Below are 21093 nucleotides of genomic sequence, written 5' to 3' on the forward strand. Positions count from 1 at the left end.
GCAACATTTGCTCCAGGGAAGCACCGGGTGTGCATTTTTCGGCAAAACCAAGCACAGCAGCGCGTCCCAGCTATGAAGGACAGGTACGCATCCAAACTTTAATAAACCTCTAGATCACCTCTAGTGTATGGGTATACTCCATTTACAATATAATGGTAGTCAAGTCAAGTCATGTTTGTTTGTATAGCCCTTGATCACAAAGACTATCAAAGGGCTGCACAGACCACATATTATTGCAAACAACAGACTATTATGACACCGTCATCTGATGTAAAACTTACCTGAGGGAAAATAATACACAGATACACAGATATTGTCAACATAAAATATAGGTTATTCATATGCTATAGAATAGAAGTGTGTTTTAAGCTTAGATTTAAACATTTCTACTGAGGTTGCAGATCGAATTTCAGGGGGAAGAGCATTCCACAGCACCGGGGCCCGGATGGAGAACGCTCTCCAATCTGCGGATCTCTTCTTGGGATCACTAGTAGACCAGCATTTTCAGAGCAAAGGCTCCGGACTGGAACGTAGGGGGAAATCATCTCTGAAAGATATGAGGGAGCAAGTCCATGCATGATTTTGTATACTACCAACAGAACCTTAAAATCACATCTTAAGCTAACAGGAAGCCAATGCAGGTTAGCAGATCACGTGGACGGAAGTCAGGCAGACTGGAGGATTTAGTTAGTTCTGTGAATATGTCAGGAGGAAGACTGAATGGGTCGATAGCTAGTGCCGCTAATGCTATCATCAGCTTTTCCAATACTGCTCTTTGTCCTTTTTGCCAGGGTGAGCCACCTCATCCGACAGCTGGACAATATTCATTTGACCAGTCATTGCCAACTGTGTTAAATGGTATTGCAGTTTTGTTGTAATTGTCTGCTGTTTACTGGCCTCACCCACCGTTTACAACAGTTAATCGCCGTCCGGGATGGTGTCGTCACGTGGTTAGGTCACATACAGTATGAGCAAAGGGTCAATACATTATTTGGGACACACTGCATTAGACAATAAGATATAGCAAGTTTTTTTCGTAACTGAAACCTCTTTTTACATGTTTGTTTTTTTACGTTCAGCTGAGCCAATCGCCAGGCAGCACTTTGTTACGTTTGTCTGTCAGTGACAAAGACTCCCCTAGGAACGGCCCGCCCTTCACCTTTATCCTGGTTTCCGGGAACGAGGGTGGGTTTTTCACACTGGACCAGACGGGCACATTGAGGTCCAACCGCGAGTTCAGCCCTGAGTCCCCCCGGGAGTTCACTCTCGAAGTCCAGGTCAGAGACCATATTTTTATGCGTCTTGCATCCAAATTCTCCATTTTCAAGACCATAATGTTTTCGGTCAATGGGCCACTTTTAGGTATGGCTGCAGCAAACGACAGCAGTCGACTAGTTACTGACTATTGAAGCGATTAATAGAATAATTATTACATTTTTCTTAAATTTAGAATGAAGTTGTTTCATTTATGTGGCAAATAATAACAGTGGCAAATAATAACAAACACAAGAAAATTGGTAAAATAAAAAATAGATCTTTCATTGAACATACCGCAGATTTGTATAAAAAATGAAATAAAAATGCCCAATCTATAATTTGACACCGTGTTCTGTCAGTATAAAAGATCTGTCCTTTTTTAGGAATACGGAAATGATAGGAATAGTCAACACTGAATTGCATCGTTGATTGTTGTCGTCAGACACGTTTTTCTAACAGAAAAATGCATCTTACATGATTATAATCTCTGCTGAGATTCGCTTATGCGCAATAGCGTCTCAGTCTCGAGTGCTAACATACAGAAATGATGGCATCAACTTGAATTACAAGAACCCAAACTTCTAATGTTTGGGAGAATTTTAGCCTGGATAAGGAAATAAAAAGGCTACTTGCAAAGTTTGCAAATCAGCCCTTGTGTATCATGGAACAGTACGTTAGACACGTGAAGGAAACAGAGTCTGACTTGCCTCGGTAAGATACAAGTAACATTCAAGCCAATACACTTTTGATGATATACATTTTTCATTTCTACGCGTATAATTCATTATAAAAGAGAGCTTGAGCTCATACAGTATTTGTATTAAATTAGGTATGAATTACACTATGTAAAAGAAATACAAATTTCTCAACCTTTTTTTTTTAAATAAAAATTAACATTGGTATGATAGTTCACTGGTCAACCTTTTCGTTGTTTATTTATTTATTTTTTCTTTTAGTTTCTTTATTTTTTTATGTGTTGTCATGCTGTCGGTCATCCCTCTCGAGGGATATGACCAGGGTAGATAGATAGATAGATAGATAGATAGATAGATAGATAGATAGATAGATAGATAGATAGATAGATAGATAGATAGATAGATAGATAGATAGATAGATAGATAGATAGATAGATAGATAGATAGATAGATAGATAGATGGATGGATGGATGGATGGATGGATGGATGGATGGATGGATGGATGGATGGATGGATGGATGGATGGATGGATGGATGGATGGATGGATGGATGGATGGATGGATGGATAGATAGATAGATAGATAGATAGATGGATGGATGGATGGATGGATGGATGGATGGATGGATGGATGGATGGATGGATGGATGGATGGATGGATGGATGGATGGATGGATGGATGGATGGATGGATGGATGGATGGATAGATAGATAGATAGATAGATAGATAGATAGATAGATAGATAGATAGATAGATAGATAGATAGATAGATAGATAGATAGATAGATAGATAGATAGATAGATAGATAGATAGATAGATAGATAATAGTTTATTTTTCGAACCAATATATATTTTCTAATTGGATGAAAGTTTTTATACCACTAGAACGCACTCAGTATTACACACATTCAGGATTCTTAACTTTTAAAACGAAATGTTTTTTAAAAACTGATGTTTGTCATTTTTATTGTTTTAACAACTGACGTTTGTTGTTCTGACTGCATTCATTTAACTACAAATACTGTATGAGCTCATCTTTTTTATAGTGAATTATACGCGTATAAATAAACAATGTATATCTTAGAAGCTGTATTGGCTTGAATGTTACTTGCATTTTACCGAAGCAAGTCAGACTCTGTTTCCTTCATGTGTCTAACATACTTTCTCTTTAAATGTTCATGCATTATTGAGCTTCTTCCATGATACACAAGGTCTGCTTTGCAACCTTTGCATGTAGTCTTTTTACTGTCATTATCCAGGCTAAAATTCTCCCAAACATTTGAAGTTTGTGTAAATGATGTTAAAACCATCAATTTTCTACGTTACAACTCAAGACGTTCTCTACCGAACTGTGAGTGAACTGCAGCATGCTTACACCGAGTGCATTTTTATTGCGGCGGGGGACTTTAACCAGGCCAACATGAAAACAGTTCTCCCGCATTTCCGCCAGCATGTCGACTTTGCTACAAGAGGTAGGAACACATTAGACTTGGCCTACACAAATATCAGAGGAGCATACAGAGCAGCCCCCCGCCCCCACCTTGGCTCATCAGATCACCTTTCTGTTATGCTGATTCCTGCATACAAGCCCCTGCAGACCAGAGAAAAACCTACAGTGAAGCAGGTGAGGGTGTGGACTGAGGGGGCAATGGAGGCACTACAGGACTGCTTTGAATGCACAGATTGGGACCTGTTTAAATCTGCTGCCACTTACAACAACAAAATAAATATAGATGAGTACGCCATGTCTGTGTCAGCCTACATCAGTAAATGCGCAGAAGACGTCAGCAATACCAAAACCATCTGCACCCGTGCCAATCAGAAGCCCTGGATGACTGCTGAGATACGCAAACTGCTAAAGGTACGGAACCTTGCCTTTAAATCTGGTGACAAGGAGGCGCTGAGATCAGCGAGGGCTAACCTGAACCGGGCTATCAGACTAGCAAAGCGATCGCACAGTCAAAAAATCCAGGACCGTTTCCTCAGCACAACCAACACCAGGGATATGTGGAAAGGCATTCAGGCCATCACCAGATACAAGCCAACCACCGCCCCAGTGCAGGACACTAGCATGGACTTTCTGAATGACCTCAACAACTTCTTTGGGAGGTTCGAGGCACAAAATGGCACCCCTGCAGTGAAAGCGGTTCCACTTCAGGACAAAAGAGCACTCCTCCTGGACTCAACTGACGTGAGGAAGACCCTGAGAAGGGTCAACACACGGAAGGCTCCAGGCCCCGACAACATTCCAGGGCGGGTCCTTAGGGAGTGCGGCGATCAGCTGGCTTGTGTACTAATAGACATTTTCAACACCTCGCTAGACCAAGCCACGGTACCATCATGCTTCAAGATGGCCACCATCATCCCAGTGCCAAAGAACCCCCAGATCTTATCATTCAACGATTACCGGCCCGTTGCACTGACTCCCATCATAATGAAGTGCTTTGAGAGACTGGTTAAAGAGCACATCACCTCCAGTCTCCCCTCCTCACTCGACCCCTTTCAGTTTGCCTACCAAACAAATCGCTCCACCGGGATGCCATCTCCTCTGCGCTTCACCTGAGCCTGACACACCTAGAGGAGAAGAACACCCATGTGCGGATGCTGTTCCTGGACTTCAGTTCAGCATTCAACACCATCATCCCACAACACCTGGTAGACAAAATGAGACTCCTGGGTTTCAACACCCCCTTGCGGAACTGGCTGCTGGACTTCCTCACTGACAGACCCCAGTCAGTGCGGATTGGTCAGAACATCTCCGATGTCATCACCCTCAGCACGGGCTCCCCCCAAGGCTGTGTCCTGAGCCCCTTGCTGTTCACCCTGATGACACACGACTGCGTCCCTAGGTCAGCCACAAACCACATCGTGAAGTTTGCGGACGACACAACAGTGGTGGGCCTCATCAGGGACGACAACGACCTGGCCTACAGATAGGAGGTGGAGCAGTTGGTGGACTGGTGCAGGGACAACAGCCTGGTCCTGAATGTTGACAAAACTAAAGAGATTATTATCGACTTCAGGAAAAACCAGCCCAACCATGCCCCACTTCTCATCAACAACAAGGCTGTGGAGGTTGTCAGCAGCATCAAGTTCCTAGGGGTGCACATCACAAACAAACTCACCTGGTCCGTGAACACTGCATCACTGGTGAAGAGGGCACAGCAGCGCCTGTACTTCCTGCGGAGGATGAGGAGAGCCCAACTGCCCCCACCCTCCCTCATCACATTCTACAGGGGCACCATAGAGAGTATCCTGACCAGCTGTATCTCTGTGTGGTGTGGAGGCTGCAGCGCTTCCGACTGGGGTAGTGTGAGGAGGGTGACGAGGACAGCAGAGAAAATCATCGGGACTTCTCTCCCCTCCATTCAGGACATTGGCCAGAAGCGCTGCCTATCCCAAGCTAAGAACATTATCAGGGACCCCTCTCACCCTCATCATGGACTGTTCACTCTGCTAGCCTATGGGAAGAAGTACTGCAGTGTGCGGTGCAGGACCACCAGGTTCCACAATAGTCTTGTCCCCCTGGCCATTAGACTGTTAAATGGTCAATCAAACACATAGTAAATCTAAACTGCTGCTAATCTGTACATCTGTTGGTTTTGTTTGACTTTTTGCACTACTGGCAGTTCATTATAGCTAGCCACTCCTTGCACATCTGTTTCTCTGCACTATTGTACTTACAGTGTTATTGTTACAGTGTTATTGTTACTGTTTACCTGACTTGTTTACCTGACTGCCCATTTTGCACATCTGGTTTGCTGCTCCTCTTGCACTATTTGCACTACTGTAAAATACTATACATAGCCATAATTATTTAGTATATTATTAGTACTCCATTCTCCAACTCAATACAGCATTTTATTTATATCTGTACATTCAAGGAAACTGTGCGGGTCAGATGTATGGACAATTCGTTCTGTATACACATGTACTAGAATGACAATAAAGTAGATCTGAATCTGAATCTGAAGACTGAGTTAAACGAATCTCAGCAGAGATTGTATTCATGTAAGATGCCTTTTTCTGTTAGAAAAACGTGCCCGGCAACAATAGTTAACAATGGAATTCAGTGTTGACCATTCCTCTTTAGAATGTTTGTCAACAATGTCATCTAATCGTTTCAAAGTTCTTTTATTAACCAGATGCTCTCTGAAAGACTGTTATCCAATTTAACAGGTTAGTGACTCGGGTCGGCCTTCCCTGGTCTCGTCCTCGTGGATGTTCCTGAGGGTTATCGGGAACAGTCAGTACAAACCAGATGTCTCGCCAATGGAAATCATCATTGTGACGGCAACAGACACGTTCCAAGGCGGCCCGATCGGCCGAATCCACGCCACGGACCGTGACCCCAGTGACGCGCTGTCCTTCACCTACAGGCCACAGTACAATGGCATGTTTAGCATAAACAGGCAGGATGGAAGCGTGACAGCTTTACCAGGACTAGAACCCGGGAGGTAAACTACTTGATTTGATGACTTGACAATTTTTTTCAATTTCACAATCCATTTTTTATGTCCGCAGGTATCAGTTGAACACTACAGTGAGCGACGGTCGCTTTGCCGCGATTGCTGACGTTTCGGTCAGAGTGGAACAGGTGACAGAAGTCCTGCTGCGTAGCGCCGTCACTTTAAGGTTCCCCTCACTGTCTCCCAAAGACCTGCTGAGCCGCTACTTTAACCAAATTCGGTTGACGTTACGGGCGCTCGCGGGCTGGAAATGGTCGGCCGGTAAACAAGACCCCCTCCACATCTTGGGTCTCCAGCCGGTTGAGCGGACCACTGACGTGGATCTTTTCGTGGCCGTGGAGAGACCGGATTTTCCCGGCAGCGGTCCTGGTCGGATGCGGGGGTTTTACACACCCCTAGAGGTGTCTGCCAAGCTACGAGAGGCAAAAGGGCAGCTCCGAGGGGTTCTGTCTGAGGTGGCTGCTGTGGGCAGAGTCTGCTCAGGGAAGCTCGCGTGTGGTGAAAAGGCATGTGAGCAGAAGTTGGCCACGGAGGCCGGCTCAGTGTTGATGTACAACACAGAAAGGGTCAGCCTGGTGTCGCTGTTTTTCCGGAGAGTTGAGACCTGCACTTGCCCCCGTGTGTTATTTAATTGACTGCTCCAACATGCATTTCTTTATTCTAGCCGTACTTAATTTTCTGTGTGATTTTCTCCCCTTTCAAGCTGGTGACGTGTGCCCTGTGCCGGTGGAGCTATGTGAAGGTCAGTCGTGTCCTGTGGACATGCGGTGCGTTCGTTCGGGTCCAATGGCGCCATCTGTGTGCAACTGTTTACCTGAGCGCATGGATGAGTGTACCGGTAATTTTGTTTGGAATTTAAATTAACTCCCTCACCAAATCATTCAGTATTTGACATCAAACGAGGTTTAACATTTATAACCAATACAATTTTTGTGACTATGTTTGTCACTGAAATCTTGTCAACCTCTTTAAAAACCAAGCTGCGTTTTCTGCATTCTTTCTCTGGACAGGTCAAAACTCTCTGACCTTTTCTGGTAACGGTTACATCAAGTACAAAGTAACAGAGAGCGGTCCGAGCAGTCCAAACGGCGAAATGAAGCTTGGTTTGAGGGTCCGCACGTTGCAAGCCAGGGGGGTCATCATGTTCACACGAGTTAACTCATGCACAATGCTCAAGGTAATCATCAAAGGTGGGGTGCGTCGTTTTTCCTCCACCGCGCCTATCTGCTTTTATATTACTTTCAGCAAAGCTGTTTAGGGTGGAAGACATTAGGTATGAGGAATTGGGAGGTGGGGGGGGTCTTCAGGTGTGGAGAGGATTTTCATCCACGCGCTTTTGTTTCTATTTGTTAGTGTAGCATGAAAATATTGAAAGAAAGAAAAGGCCTGCTTAAAGTACAGTCCAAAAGCCAACCCGAACACCAAGAAAGTCATGTCAAGTGATGTTTATTTGCCATCAATCACAAGAAGTCTCAAAGAGCACTACAGGCTATTATTACACCATCCCCTGATCTAAAACCTAAATGGGGGCAAGGCAAAAGTCAAAAACCTCAGCATGACGAAATATAGAAACCACACTTAAAGTAATCCTCCTTCCAGGATGACCAAGCTGCAATGGATGTTGCAAAAGCATCAACAGACATAGGACTAGTAGACCAGCATTTTTCGAGCGAAGACTCAGAGCAGGAACATAGAAGAAATTCAATCTGAAAGATATGCGGGTCACACCAATGCATCTTTATATATAATACCGACAGATTCTTAAAATCACATCTTAAACTGACAGGTAGTAAGTGCAGGTTTTCCAAAATCTGGGCACTTGCTGCATCATTTTGTTTTAGCTGCAGGCTTTTGATACTTGACTTAGAACGGAGAATACAGTAATCGAGATGGCAGGTAACAAACGAATATTATAATAAGATGAAAATAGAACCGTTAATTCAAGCGCTTCTAAAAAAATACACGTACTTGCACACACATTATGAATGAGGGAGGCTGCTATGATGACACAAGCCAGGAGATGGCGGCCACGGGAAAAAAAGTTCTACATTTTAAATTGGTTGGGGTATTTTCCTGGGTAGAGGCCTGGTTAAAAGAGGTTGCTGTTTGCTTGCGTCCAACAAATCCCCAAAAAACAGAGCCAAATCCAACCCGTTCACAAAAAGGTCACACAATAGTAATTTTGTTTCTTTCAAGGTACCCCTTATGAAAAACAACAAAATTGATACACATATGCTTTTGTGGAGTCTAGCGGCCAAATTTGGTACTCCAGCTCCCGAACACAGAGCACTCCACGCAGCGGGGTCCAATCTTTTATCGAAACCAACACCTTGATTAATGCTATTGTTTTGTTGCTGCTACATGTTTTTGATCTACTTTTTTTGTTTCGATGCACTATTTTTTCATTGCACTACCTTTATAAGTTTGGACAGTGTCTAAGCACGACCTAGTAAATATTTTTGCCTTATATCAGGACAGTCTTTTATCTTATTTTTTTCTTAAAATTATTTTGTATGTGTTTACCTTGGAGTGCCATGTCTTAACTTGTTGCATACAATGTTTCACAATGGTCATATCAATGACAATAAAGTCAATTAGGTGTAATTATACAATTAAAATATGCAGATCTAGTTGATAGTTCATATATGTTTGCATATTATTTAAATCAATACTTTTGTTTTTCGATGTATACAGTTTTTTACCACCAAGAGACGCTGCATAATACACATTTTCTTTTTTAAAAATCTTGTTTTGGACTGATTACAGATTGTCATTGACTATAATAATATTAATAGCAGTTATTTTCATAGTTTGGCTGGAGGTGCGTTTTATACAGGTGAGACTTATATGTGACGTTATTAGATAGATAGATAGATAGATAGATAGATAGATAGATACTTTGTTCATCCCCGAAGGGAAATTCACATTTCCAGCAGCATCCCTGAGCTGAGAAGAACAATCGAAAATAACACGGGAGCTGCTGGAGTGGCTGCCATTCGTGACGGCGCCGCTATAGAATAGAAGTTTGTTTTAAGCCTAGATTTAAACAGTTCCACTAAGGTTGCAGATCGAATCTCAGGGGAAGAGCATTCCACAGCACTTAGGCCCATTATATCATTGAGTTTTAAGTTTTTATTATCGCAGTTTATTCCATCGTTTATATGCGGCTTACATGTGAAATTATCGACACATTGTTATATCATTAAGTTGTATATTTTTAATACCGGTGGATCAGTTAACATGTTGCATTCATATTAATCTGCAAGAGGGCGCTCTAGGCCCTCGATGATAATTTCAACCTTTAAAGAGAAGGTGTTTTACTGTCCCGACGTGGAGGAGATGTTTACCAGTAAAAGTGACGCCGGAAATGAAGGTATTATTGGATTTAATGATTTGGAGTGAAGCTGATGGTTTGGTAAGCATGTTCTTCATGCTGGAGTTATCTGAACAACTCTTAATATGTTACATTGTGACTAACATTTTGGAGGGTGCACGTACTGTTTGTGTAACGTTAGTGTACCATGAGCTCTATTTATTCTTATTTTAAATTACTTTTCAAGAGTAAAGTTTTTGGTGTTGGATTTCTTTCTTAATTATGCATTTTTTGGCTGGTGTGACTTATACCCTGGAACGACTTACGGTCTATAAAATACGGTAACACTTATATTTGGTTGTTTCCTCTTCCAGATCGAAGGTGGCCGTCTATGGTTCCAGCTCGACTGCGATAACACGCTCGGCATTATGGGAATCTCAGGCCGTCAGATCAACGACGGACTGTGGCACCAAGTGACCTTGGAATTGACCGGCAACTACACTCTCCTTTCATTGGACGACAGCTACGTTGAGAGACGGCGAGCCGCCCGAGCCCCCGTCCGTCTTTGGCCGGTAGCCCCAGAATTGTCCTTCTTTTTCGGGGCTCGGGTGAGGCCCCCAATAGACGGGGGGCACGGGGCGAGAGCCCAAGACGGTTTCCAAGGCTGCCTGGGCCGACTGACGCTCAACGGTAGAGAATTGCCTCTGCAGAATAAGCGCAGCCGCTATGCGGAGGTTGTCGGGCTCAGTGAGGTTGAGCTGGGCTGCATCCTTTACCCGGACCCGTGCATCAGCGCCCCCTGTCTCAATGGAGCTATGTGCATCAGCCTGCCCTCTGGAGGTCAGTCCTGCTTGCTGCTCCCATTGCAAAAAATAATTGTTAGTGTGTATTTGTCTCTGTATGTATGTCATAAAGCAGGAGAAGGCAATTATTTAGAGTCGAGGCCGCATTGGCTTCAAAAATTTGGCAAGAGGCCGATCCTAAAGACCTATCCAATTTATATTAATTATGAATATATATACATGCAGACATCTACATATTCCATCCATCTATTATCTGCACCAAGAAGAGATGGGCAGGTTCGAGAGCATCCATTTGGGTCCCAGTGCTGTGGAATGCTTTGCCCCCTGAGATTCGATCTGGAACCACAGTGGAACTGTTTAAACCTAGGCTTAAAACACACTTATATTCTATAGCTTATGAATGACATATACTTCATGTTGACAATATCTGTGTAGTTTTGTTATTGCAACATCTGTTGCAGCCTAGTCATACTGGAAAGGGGATTACCTCATGTGCGGTCCCTTCCCAAGGTTTCTTCATTTTGTCCGTGTTGAGGTTTTTGAGTTTTTCCTTGCCCTCTTGTACAGTGAAGAAAAAAAGTATTTGAACACTCCGCTATCTTGCTATTTCTCCCACTTAAAAATCATGGAGGGGTCTGAAATTTTCATCGTGGGTGCATGTCCACTGTGAGGAATATGAACTAAATATCCCAAAATCACAATGCATGATTTTTTAACAATTTATTTATGCGATACAGCTGTAAATACGTATTTGAACACCTGAGAGAATGAATGTTAATATTTGGTACAGTAGCCTCTGTTTGCTACTACAGAGGTCAAACATTTCCTGTAGTTTTTCACCAGGTTTGCACACACTGCATAAGGGATCTTAGCCAATTCCTCCACACAGATCTTCTGTAGATCAGTCAGGTTTCTGTGCTTTCGATGAGAAACACGGAGGTTGAGCTCACTCCAAAGATTTTTGATTGGGTTCAAGTGTGGACACTTGGCTGGACCATGCTAGAACCTTAATATGCTTGATATGCTTCTTACGGAGCCACTCCTTGGTTTCCCTGGCTGTGTGCTTTGGGTCATTGTCGTGTTGGAAGACCCAGCCACGACCCATCTTCAATACTCTGACTGAGGGAAGGAGGTTCATCAATCCATTCATTGTCTTCCGCTTCTCCGGGGTCGGGTCGCGGGGGCAGCAGCCTTAAAAGGGAAGCCCAGACGTCCCTATCCCCAGCCACCTCCTCCAGTTCATCCGACGGAATGTCGAGACGTTCCCAGGCCTGCCTAGAGACATTGGCTGCGTCCCATTCTTCTCACTTTCACTCGCTATTTGCCCTAGTCACTCGGTTTTGCGCGTTCACGTGAAAATGGGACATGTCCCAATACTCTCAAGACTGAAGGAGAAGTGCCCTCAACCCATGAAATAACCACTTCAGATGGAGGGAGGTCGGTACCTGACTTGAGCGAAGTGACTACCAAGAAGGCTTTGCGAATTCTCAATATCAACCATGGCTGGAAAGGAACCGCACAAATGTAAGTAGTTTTCCACAACTACGCATGTATTTGCAACAAAATATATTGAGATATCCAAGTTAGACGTAAATGCAATAGAAAATCGTATTTTCGCGTTAAAACATGAACATTGCAAAATCGCTACTTTACACAGTGCACAAATCTACCGAGGGAGCCGCAAGAAACTCTTCACACTCGAAACCGTAGAGTTGGATAACTGCAGAAAATCACGGTTCAGTCTATCCCTGTTTTTATCTTAAACGAGTCGTGCTTTTACATCTATATGGCCAGTCGATAAAGCAGCATATTCACAATAACGTTCTGGATATATGCGCTTGTTTACTGCACACCATTTCGGGTGTCGTATTTTATTTACAATATAATTCTTTCATGTGAGATCAGAATGCATTAGTTTTCATCATGCATCATGAGTAATGTCTCTAAATTTCACTTAGAAATACCATCCATCCATCCATCCATTGTCTTCCGCTTATCCGAGGTTGGGTCGCGGGGGCAGCAGCGTTAAAAGGGAAGCCCAGACGTCCCTATCCCCAGCCACCTCCTCCAGCTCATCCGACGGGACCCCGAGGCGTTCCCAAGCCAGCCGAGAGACATAGTCTCTCCAACGTGTCCTGGGCCGCCCCCGGGGCCTCTTGCCGGTGGGACATGCCCGGAACACCTCCCGAGGCGTCCAGGAGGCATCCTTATTAGATGCCCGAGCCACCTCAACTGGCTCCTCTCAACGCGGAGGAGCAGTGGCTCTACACCGAGTCCCTCCCGGATGACTGAGCTTCTCACCTTATCTCTAAGGGAGAACCCAGCCACCCTGCGGAGGAAACTCATTTCAGCCACTTGTATCCGGGATCGAGTTCTTTCGGTCATGACCCAAAGTTCATGACCATAGGTGAGGGTAGGAACGTAGATCGACCGGTAGATCGAGAGCTTTGCCTTTCGGCTCAGCTCCCTCTTCACCACGACAGACCGGTACAGGGTCCGAATGACGGCAGACGCTGCACCGACCCGTCTGTCGATCTCCCGTTCCATCCTACCCTCACTCGTGAACAAGAACCCAAGATACTTGAACTCCTCCACTTGGGGCAAGACCTCCTCCCCGACCCGGAGGGAGCATACCACCCTTTTCCGACTGAGAACCATGGCCTCGGACTTGGAGGTGCTGAACTTAGAAATACAGTTTAAACAAATAACTATCACATAGTCCACTGCCTTCTCTGTAAACACGTATTAAATAAACGTATTACCTTCTCAAAATATTGTTCAAATGTGGAGACGATTCTAAAGCATATGTGATGCTGGCCAATAGAAGGCTCTTACAGCCATAAGAATAACATGTCAGTTTTGTGTATCAATTCACTATCAAATAATTATCCAGAACACAATGATAAGTTGAGATGAGCAGGAACTGAACCCACCAGTAACGTTTTCTTTATGTACAGCACCCTATACACGGTTGTTTTTGTACAATATACCGGCATTAAGTAATTATTCTTGTATTTTTCCACCCAAACTCAAGGCCAATGTAGAACGTACCGTGGAAGAGCTGGCCACCATCACAGCAACCACACCATCCACACCACCGGGCACGTCGTCGCCTTCTTTCAATCTGGCACCAGAACCCCATATCACCCAGAAATAAAAGGAAGCACGATACACTCCCTGACTTTTTAAAAGAGGAATATGCGGGAGTGCAGAAAAGGACAGAAGAAACTGAGGCCGAAACTGAGCGGTCCCTGATCCTTTTTGGGAAGCTCGTGGACTGATTGCCAGAACAGTGACATCTCTGCAATGTTTCCCTTTGTTTTTTAAAAGGAAAATATTTTATATTATTAAGAACCCAATGAAGTTCCAGTTTGTGCTTTACAGTTTTATGGATGTATTGATATATTGTTGTTACATTTTGTGACACATTATTAATTTACTCTGCATTTCGCACCAATGCGAGTTTGTTTTTCTGAAAGTAAATTGTTATTCAACTCAGTGATTTGTAGTTGTTTTCTGTCCAACAATCACACAGTTCACACACAGTATTTCACATCATTATGAAATAAACCACCAAGGTGTTACTCAAGATAAAGACGTTTAATGAATAGTAGTTGTACTTAGAGAAACAATATACCAAATACACATGACACACAGGTCAAGTATGAATTTTAACTTATGTAGAATTCGGGAAAAATAGTGACTGCTGCAGTAATAACTAATAGTTCAAACAATGCAGAAAAGCACAGGATGGAAATGTGGGTATGACTTCCAGAGCCTGAAACGTGTCTTTTGGGCAATTAATTCCATATTAATTGTGGACAATTCTGTGTACGGTGGACCTGTGAACATTGAACACCCGTGACACCACACGGTAGGACAGACCGTGGGCCAGCCAGAACACGTAGATCAGGACCTCCAATCATGGTCCTGTTCCACCTTCAACAGCTCCTGCAAGGCCCACATGAAGTCCTGAATGAGTTCTGACTCCACATCGAACCATAAGCACAGGATAGGAACATCCGTATCCAACCTGTCCACGCTTATGGGACGGCCACTCTGGAACATAATAGATAAGATAAACAATTTAGCCATAAATGTGGGCATAGAAAAGAAAAAGACTGCTTTTACTGTGATGTATGCATCATGAAAAAAATGTAGAAATGATCTTTTTTTAAAATATCCAATGACAACTCTTTTGAATTAAATTCCTTATGAACTAAGGTGTTTGGGTCGTACAGTTCGGTGACAAAATTATGTCAGTTTAAGGGTCAGGTGGACTGTTCTTGTGTTTGTTTACTTTTTATAGTGTCACACGTTAAAGACCCCTGTCATAAAATGGCATTAAGATACTAACCAGTAGGTTGTCATTTATGTCTACACATACACAGGGTACTAGGTGAACGTGGGTTGTACGTTAACCCTTACTGTATTTGACCAACTGCGTCATCTTTTTAATGAGTGGACGTACCTTGTAAAGATGAATCAGCGCTACATCGCACTGAAGCTGTCTTCAGTTTAGCGCATTTCTCCTCCGTTGATTGGAGAAACGGAAAAGGGGATGAGCTGTCAGGCGATCGGTAACAACACAGCTGTAGCGGTCATTTTCAACGTTGCACGGACTCTCCAACTGCCACACCACAGGTTGAGACTGGAGTTGTTTACATGTGACGTAGGCCAATACGTCACTGAGGTCTACAGCCAATTAGTATTACGGCCATCTACTGGACTAGGGTGGAACCTTGCAAGTGCCGTCCAATTTCTTAGGCGAAAATCTTTACTTGCACTCCTCTCACTTGAGGGGACTTCCCTATGGAAGGACCTCACTGGACGGTTCCAGGGCCAAGTGAGAGGAATGGGATTGGGCCATAGTCTCTCCAGTGTGTCCTGGGTCGCCCCCGGGGCCTGCTGCGGATGGGACATGCCCAGAACACCTCCCGAGGGAGGCGTCCAGGAGGCATCCTTATCAGATAACCGAGCCACCTCAACTGGCTCCTCTCAATGCGGAGGAGCAGTGGCTCTACACAGAGTCCGTCCCGGATGACTTAGCTTCTCACCTTATCTCTAAGGGAGAACCCAGACACCCTGCGGAGGAAACTCTTTTCAGCCACCTGTATCCGGGATCGTGTTCTTTCGGTCATAACCCACAGTTCATGACCATATGTGAGGGTAGGAACGTAGATCGACCGGTAGATCGCGAGCTTTGTCTTTCGGCTCAGCTCCCTCTTCTCCACGACGGACCGAATGACGGCAGATGCTGCACCGACCCATCTGTCGATCTTCCGTTCCATCCTACCATTACTCGTGAACAAGAACCCAAGATACTTGAACTCCTCCACTTGTGGCAAGATCTCATCCCCAACCCAGAGGGAGAATGCCAGCCTTTTCCGGCTAAGTACCAGGGTTTCGGATTTGGAGGTGCTGATCCTCATCCCGGCCGCTTCACAATCGGGTGCGAATCACTCCAGTGAGAGCTGAAGATCTGAGGAAGACAACAGCACCACGTCATCTGCAAAAAGCAATGACGCAATGCTGAGGCCCCCAAACCGGACTCCATCCACACCAAGGCTGAGCCTAGAAATTCTGTCCATAAAAGTTATAAACAAAGTATCTATCTATCTATCTATCTATCTATCTATCTATCTATCTATCTATCTATCTATCTATCTATCTATCTATCTATCTATCTATCTATCTATCTATCTATCTATCTATCTATCTATCTATCTATCTTTTTATCTATCTATCTATCTATCTATCTATCTATCTATCTATCTATCTATCTATCTATCTATCTATCTATCTATCTATCTATCTATCTATCTATCTATCTATCTATCTATCTATCATAATCGGTGACAAAGGGCAGCCCTGGCGAAGTCCAACCCTCACCGGGAACGAATCCAACTTACTGCCGGCAATGCGGACCACACTCTGGCACCGGACATACAGGGACCGCACAGCCTGGATAAGACTGTGCGGTACCCCATACTCCCGAAACACCCCACACAGGGCCTCCCGAGGAACACGGTCGAATGCGTTCTCGAAGTCCACAAAACACATGTAGACCGGAGAGGCAAACTCCCATGCACCTTCAAGGACACTGCAGAGGGTATAGAGCTGGTCCAGTGTTCAACGGCCGGGACAAAAACCACACTGTTTCCCCTGAATCCGAGATTCGACCTCCTGGCGGACCCTCCTCTCCAGTACCCCTGAATAGACGTTACTGGGGAGGCTGAGAAGTGTGATTCCCCTGGAGTTGGAACATACTCTCCGATCCCCCTTCTTAAAGAGGGGAACCACCACCCCAGTCTGACAGTCCAGAGGCACTGTCCCTGATCTCCACGCGATGTTGCAAAGGCATGTCAACCATGACACGCCCACAACATCCAGAGCCTTAATGAACTCCGGGCGGATCTCATCGACCCCTGGGGCCCTGCCACCGAGGAGCTTTTTGACCACCTTAGTGACTTCAACCCCAGAGATACGAGAGCACAACTCAGAGTCCCCCGGCTCTGCTTCTCCAGAGGAACACGTGTCGGTGGGATTGAGGAGGTCTTCAATGTACTCACCGATTCACAACATTCTGGGTCGAGGTCAGCAGCACCCCATCGCCACTGTACACAGTGTTGATGGCACCCCCCACCCCCTCACAACACGCTTGGGTCTGCCGGGTCGGACCGGCATTTTCCCCCCCAACTCAACACCAGGTGGTGATCAGTTGACAGCTCCGCCCCTCTCTTCACCCGAGTGTCCAGAACATGCGGCCGCAGGTCAGAAGAAACGACTACAAAGTTGATCGTCGAGCTACGGCCTAGGGTGTCCTGGTGCCAAGTGCACATATGGACACCCTTATGTCTGAACATGGTGTTTGTTAAGACAAACCATGCCGGGCACAGAAGTCCAATAATGATACACCACTCGGGTTTAGGTCAGGGGGGCCGTTCTTCCCAATCACGCCCCTCCAGGTCTCACTGTCATTGCCCACGTAGGCGTTGAAGTCACCTAGCAGTACGAGGGAGTCCCCAGGGGGCGTGCTCTCCAGCACACCCTCCAAAGACTCCAAGAAGGGTGGGTACTCTGAACTGCTATTTGGTGCACAAGCACAAACAACAGTCAGTGAGTGAAAGAGAGAGACATAGAGATTGAGAGAGAGAGAAATAAATACAAGATAAGAGTCTATATGAGAGGCACCTAGATTTGGAAAAATCAAGTGGACATATTTCAACCTGCGGCTCGTTTTTATCTTGTGCTTCCCTCAGCGTTGTCTCGCGGGCCTAATTCAAATCCTTAGTGGGCCTGACCCGGCCCGCGGGCCGCCTGTTTGACACCTCTGTGGTAGAACATAATTTCATACTATATCTGCAGTAAAATCTTAGTAGTATAGCTGTATTTTTGTACGAATGTTTTTGTAGTATATCTGTAGTAGTACTTTAGTCATAGTATTTCTCTATGACACTATTACTGTCATTGTATTTTTGTAGCATTTACTATTTACATTATTGATGTACTTGCATTTTTGTAGTATTTTTGTAGTAGTATTTCTGTATGATAGAAATATTGCAGTAGTATTTTAGTAATGTTTCTGAGGTAGGAAAGGCATCTATTAAATCGGACTCGGAGTAAATCGGAGTAAAGTTACAAGAGTGCAAAAAAAAATTGATCAGGTAAAAAATAATGGCATTTTTTTTCTTTCTGTGCAACCTGGTACCAAACTACCTAGGGCCCGGTACCGGTCCGTGGCACGCTGGTTGCACACAAATGATATAAAGGATTCCTTAGAAACATACAACTGGAGCAGGGTCTATTAGTGTAACACCGTAAGTCTAAACTGTGGTTGAAACTTGACATTATACATGTTGGACCCAATAACATTCTTGATTTGGCTCTGCATCCACTCAATTTGGAATTTTACAGATACGGTTGCTATGGCCTTTATTTTACCTCCGAGCCCGATGTATTCATGTAAGGAGCCATATCTGGCTCAGGAGCCATATGTTCCCAACTCCTGCCCTAATCTATGAATGAATAGGTCAATATGATTTTAATCAAGGTTCTGAGCAGAAAAATCTCCCCTGACAGGATTCAGCTGCACTTGCATATCTGGCTTTACCGGAGGACGCTGTGAAAGCCCAATGACTCCGTGCACACCAAATCCTTGCCAGGCTGGTGGCGAGTGCCAGGCAGTGGGCGGTGGCTCCAGCGGCGGCAGCGGCTTCATTTGCGGATGCCCACCAGGACTGGGGGGCCACATGTAAGCTTTTTGTTAATTCAATGGCGCAGTTGGTTATATGAGCCAACCAAGTGAACAGAGGCGGCTCCCCATTAACAAGGAGCTGACTCCTTAAAAACACTATCTCTTACTTTGTTTCTCTCTCTTATTCTATCCCTCTCTTTCGTTCTTTCACTCTGTCTGTCCTTCAAGTCAAGTCATGTTTATTTGTATAGCCCTTAATCACAAAGATTTCTTTCCTTTCACTCTTCTTAGTCTTTCTCTCTGTTCCTCTCTCATTATCTCTTTCTCTTACTCCCATCTTTCTCTTTTTTCACTCTGTCATTCTTTCTTTTTCTCTGTCTTTCCTTTATCACTTCTTGGTCTTTCGCTCTGTCCCTTTCTCATTCTCTCTTTCTCTAACTCCCTTCTTTCTCTCTCTCTCTCTCTCTCTCTCTCTCTCTCTCTCGCTTCCCTCTCTGTCTCTTTCTCTCCTTCTTTCTCGCTCCCCTCTCTGTCTCTCTTTTTCTCATTTGCACCTCCCCTTTACTCACTTTCTCTTTTCCTTTCTCTTTTGTTTTAACCCTTTCTATTTATTTCTTTCCCTCTCTTTCTTTTCTTTCTTTCCCTCTCTTTCTTTTCTTTCTTAATCGCTTTCTGTCTGTCCATCTATCTCTGTCTGTCTGTCTATTGCTGTCTTTCTATCTCTTCATCTCTCTTTATCTCTTTTTTCTTGTGCGATTTCTCCCTCTCTCTTTCTGAACTTATTTGTCCATCTTTTTCTCTCACTTTTCTTCCCTTTTTGTCTCTGTCTGTCTTTCTTCTCCCCCTTCTCAGTCTTTCTCTCTGTTCTCACTTTTTCCTCTCTTTTCCTCTCTTCCTTTCTTCCTTATTTTTCTTTTTCTTTCCGTTTCTCCCTCTTCATCCCTTTCCTCCCACATTCTCTTTTTTCTTTCTCATATTCTCTTTTTATTTTTTTCTCTAACTCTGTTTTTCCTTTTCTCATTATTTTTCTCCTTTGGTCTCTTTCTCTAGCTCTCTCTTTCTCTTTCTTTCTCTCATGCTCCCGCACTGTTTCTCAATTTCTCTTTGCTCTCCCTTCCTCTCTCTTGGTTTATTTCTTTATCTATCTCCTTCTCTCTCTGTCCCTCTTATTTATTGCTTTTTCTTTCTTTGTCACAGTCTCTATCTCCCTATTTATCACTCTCTTTCTCTCTAACTTGCTTTCTCTTTTGCTCTCTCTCATTTTCTCTTTCCCTCTCTCCTTCGTCTCTCTATCTCCCTTTCTTTTTGTCTCCCCTTCTTTTTCCCTTGCTCTCTATTTTCTCCCTTTTTCTTTGTCTCTGTCTTTTTTTTCATCCCTTCATTCTCTCTCCCCCCCCCCTCTCTCTCTCTTTATCTCTCTCTCTCTCTCTCCCTATCAGTCAATATGAGTGGTGTCATCACTGTCTTGTTAGCTTAGACAATTTGAAGGTTTATTTGGGTAAAAGTTCACTGTATACAGACACAATAAGGCCTATTGTAATATGGTAGCTAATACATTTGAAAAAATAAACAATTTGGTGCATGGTAATTATTTATTATTGCCAATTACAAAACAAATCTGAAGAACCGTTAGGGAGCCGAAAGAGCCGGCTATATTCAGTGAACCGAGTACTCATCTTATCTCATCTCATTAGCCGTACCGCTTATCCTCAGTAGGGTCGCGGGGGGCTGGAGCCCATCCCAGCAATCATTGGGCAGTGGGCAGGGGACACCCTGAACTGGTTGCCAGCCAATCGCAGGGCACACAGGGACAGACAACTCATTCGCTCATTCACACCTAGGGACAATTTGGACCGGCCAATTCACCTGAAATGCATGTCTTTGGAATGTGGGAGGAAACCGGAGTGCCCGGAGGAAACCCACGCAAGCACGGGGAGAACATACAAACTCCGCACAGAAAGTCTGGAGCTGGATCTGAACCCACGACAGGTTCCCATGACATGAACTGTGGCGCACAAGCGCTAACCACTGTGCCGCCGTGCTGCCCTGAACCGAGTACTATTTTCTTAAATGTGAGTCGCCGTTGGAGGGCAGCAGAGCTCCTACCAACTTCACCTGGTGCTGCTAAACAAGCAAGGATTTGCAGTTTGTCCTGAAAATGACCCCTTTTATAGTTTAATCACAAAAAAACTAAGGAGAATATTCCCAAATATTATGACTTACTGCACAAGACATATTAAAAGAAATAATAGTGACAACATTTGGCAAAAGAACTACACTAAAAATAGGTTTTAGTTATTAAATGGATTTTAAAGAACAAATTATAAAACCCCCCAAAAAAATCATAACGCATTTTT

At 44.2% G+C, this 21093-nt stretch overlaps 1 protein-coding gene across 2 annotated transcripts in view; it reads left to right on the forward strand.

Annotated features, from left to right (window-relative positions):
* Positions 1–21093, forward strand: part of fat3b (FAT atypical cadherin 3b) — a 196898-nt gene that overhangs the window by 143837 nt on the left and 31968 nt on the right. For both annotated transcript variants that reach the window (XM_088321825.1, XM_088321826.1), the window contains exons 39-45: positions 1080–1277; positions 6134–6411; positions 6479–7041; positions 7127–7261; positions 7434–7600; positions 10111–10576; positions 18622–18793. In XM_088321825.1, coding sequence (XP_088177951.1) covers positions 1080–1277; positions 6134–6411; positions 6479–7041; positions 7127–7261; positions 7434–7600; positions 10111–10576; positions 18622–18793 — 1979 coding nt within the window. The remainder of the gene's footprint in view (positions 1–1079; positions 1278–6133; positions 6412–6478; positions 7042–7126; positions 7262–7433; positions 7601–10110; positions 10577–18621; positions 18794–21093) is intronic.

Source organism: Urocampus carinirostris, chromosome 17 (genome assembly GCF_059441175.1).
Source record: "Urocampus carinirostris isolate Australia breed hairy pipefish chromosome 17, RoL_Ucar_1.0, whole genome shotgun sequence".
NCBI classification, from domain to species: Eukaryota; Metazoa; Chordata; class Actinopteri; order Syngnathiformes; family Syngnathidae; genus Urocampus; species Urocampus carinirostris.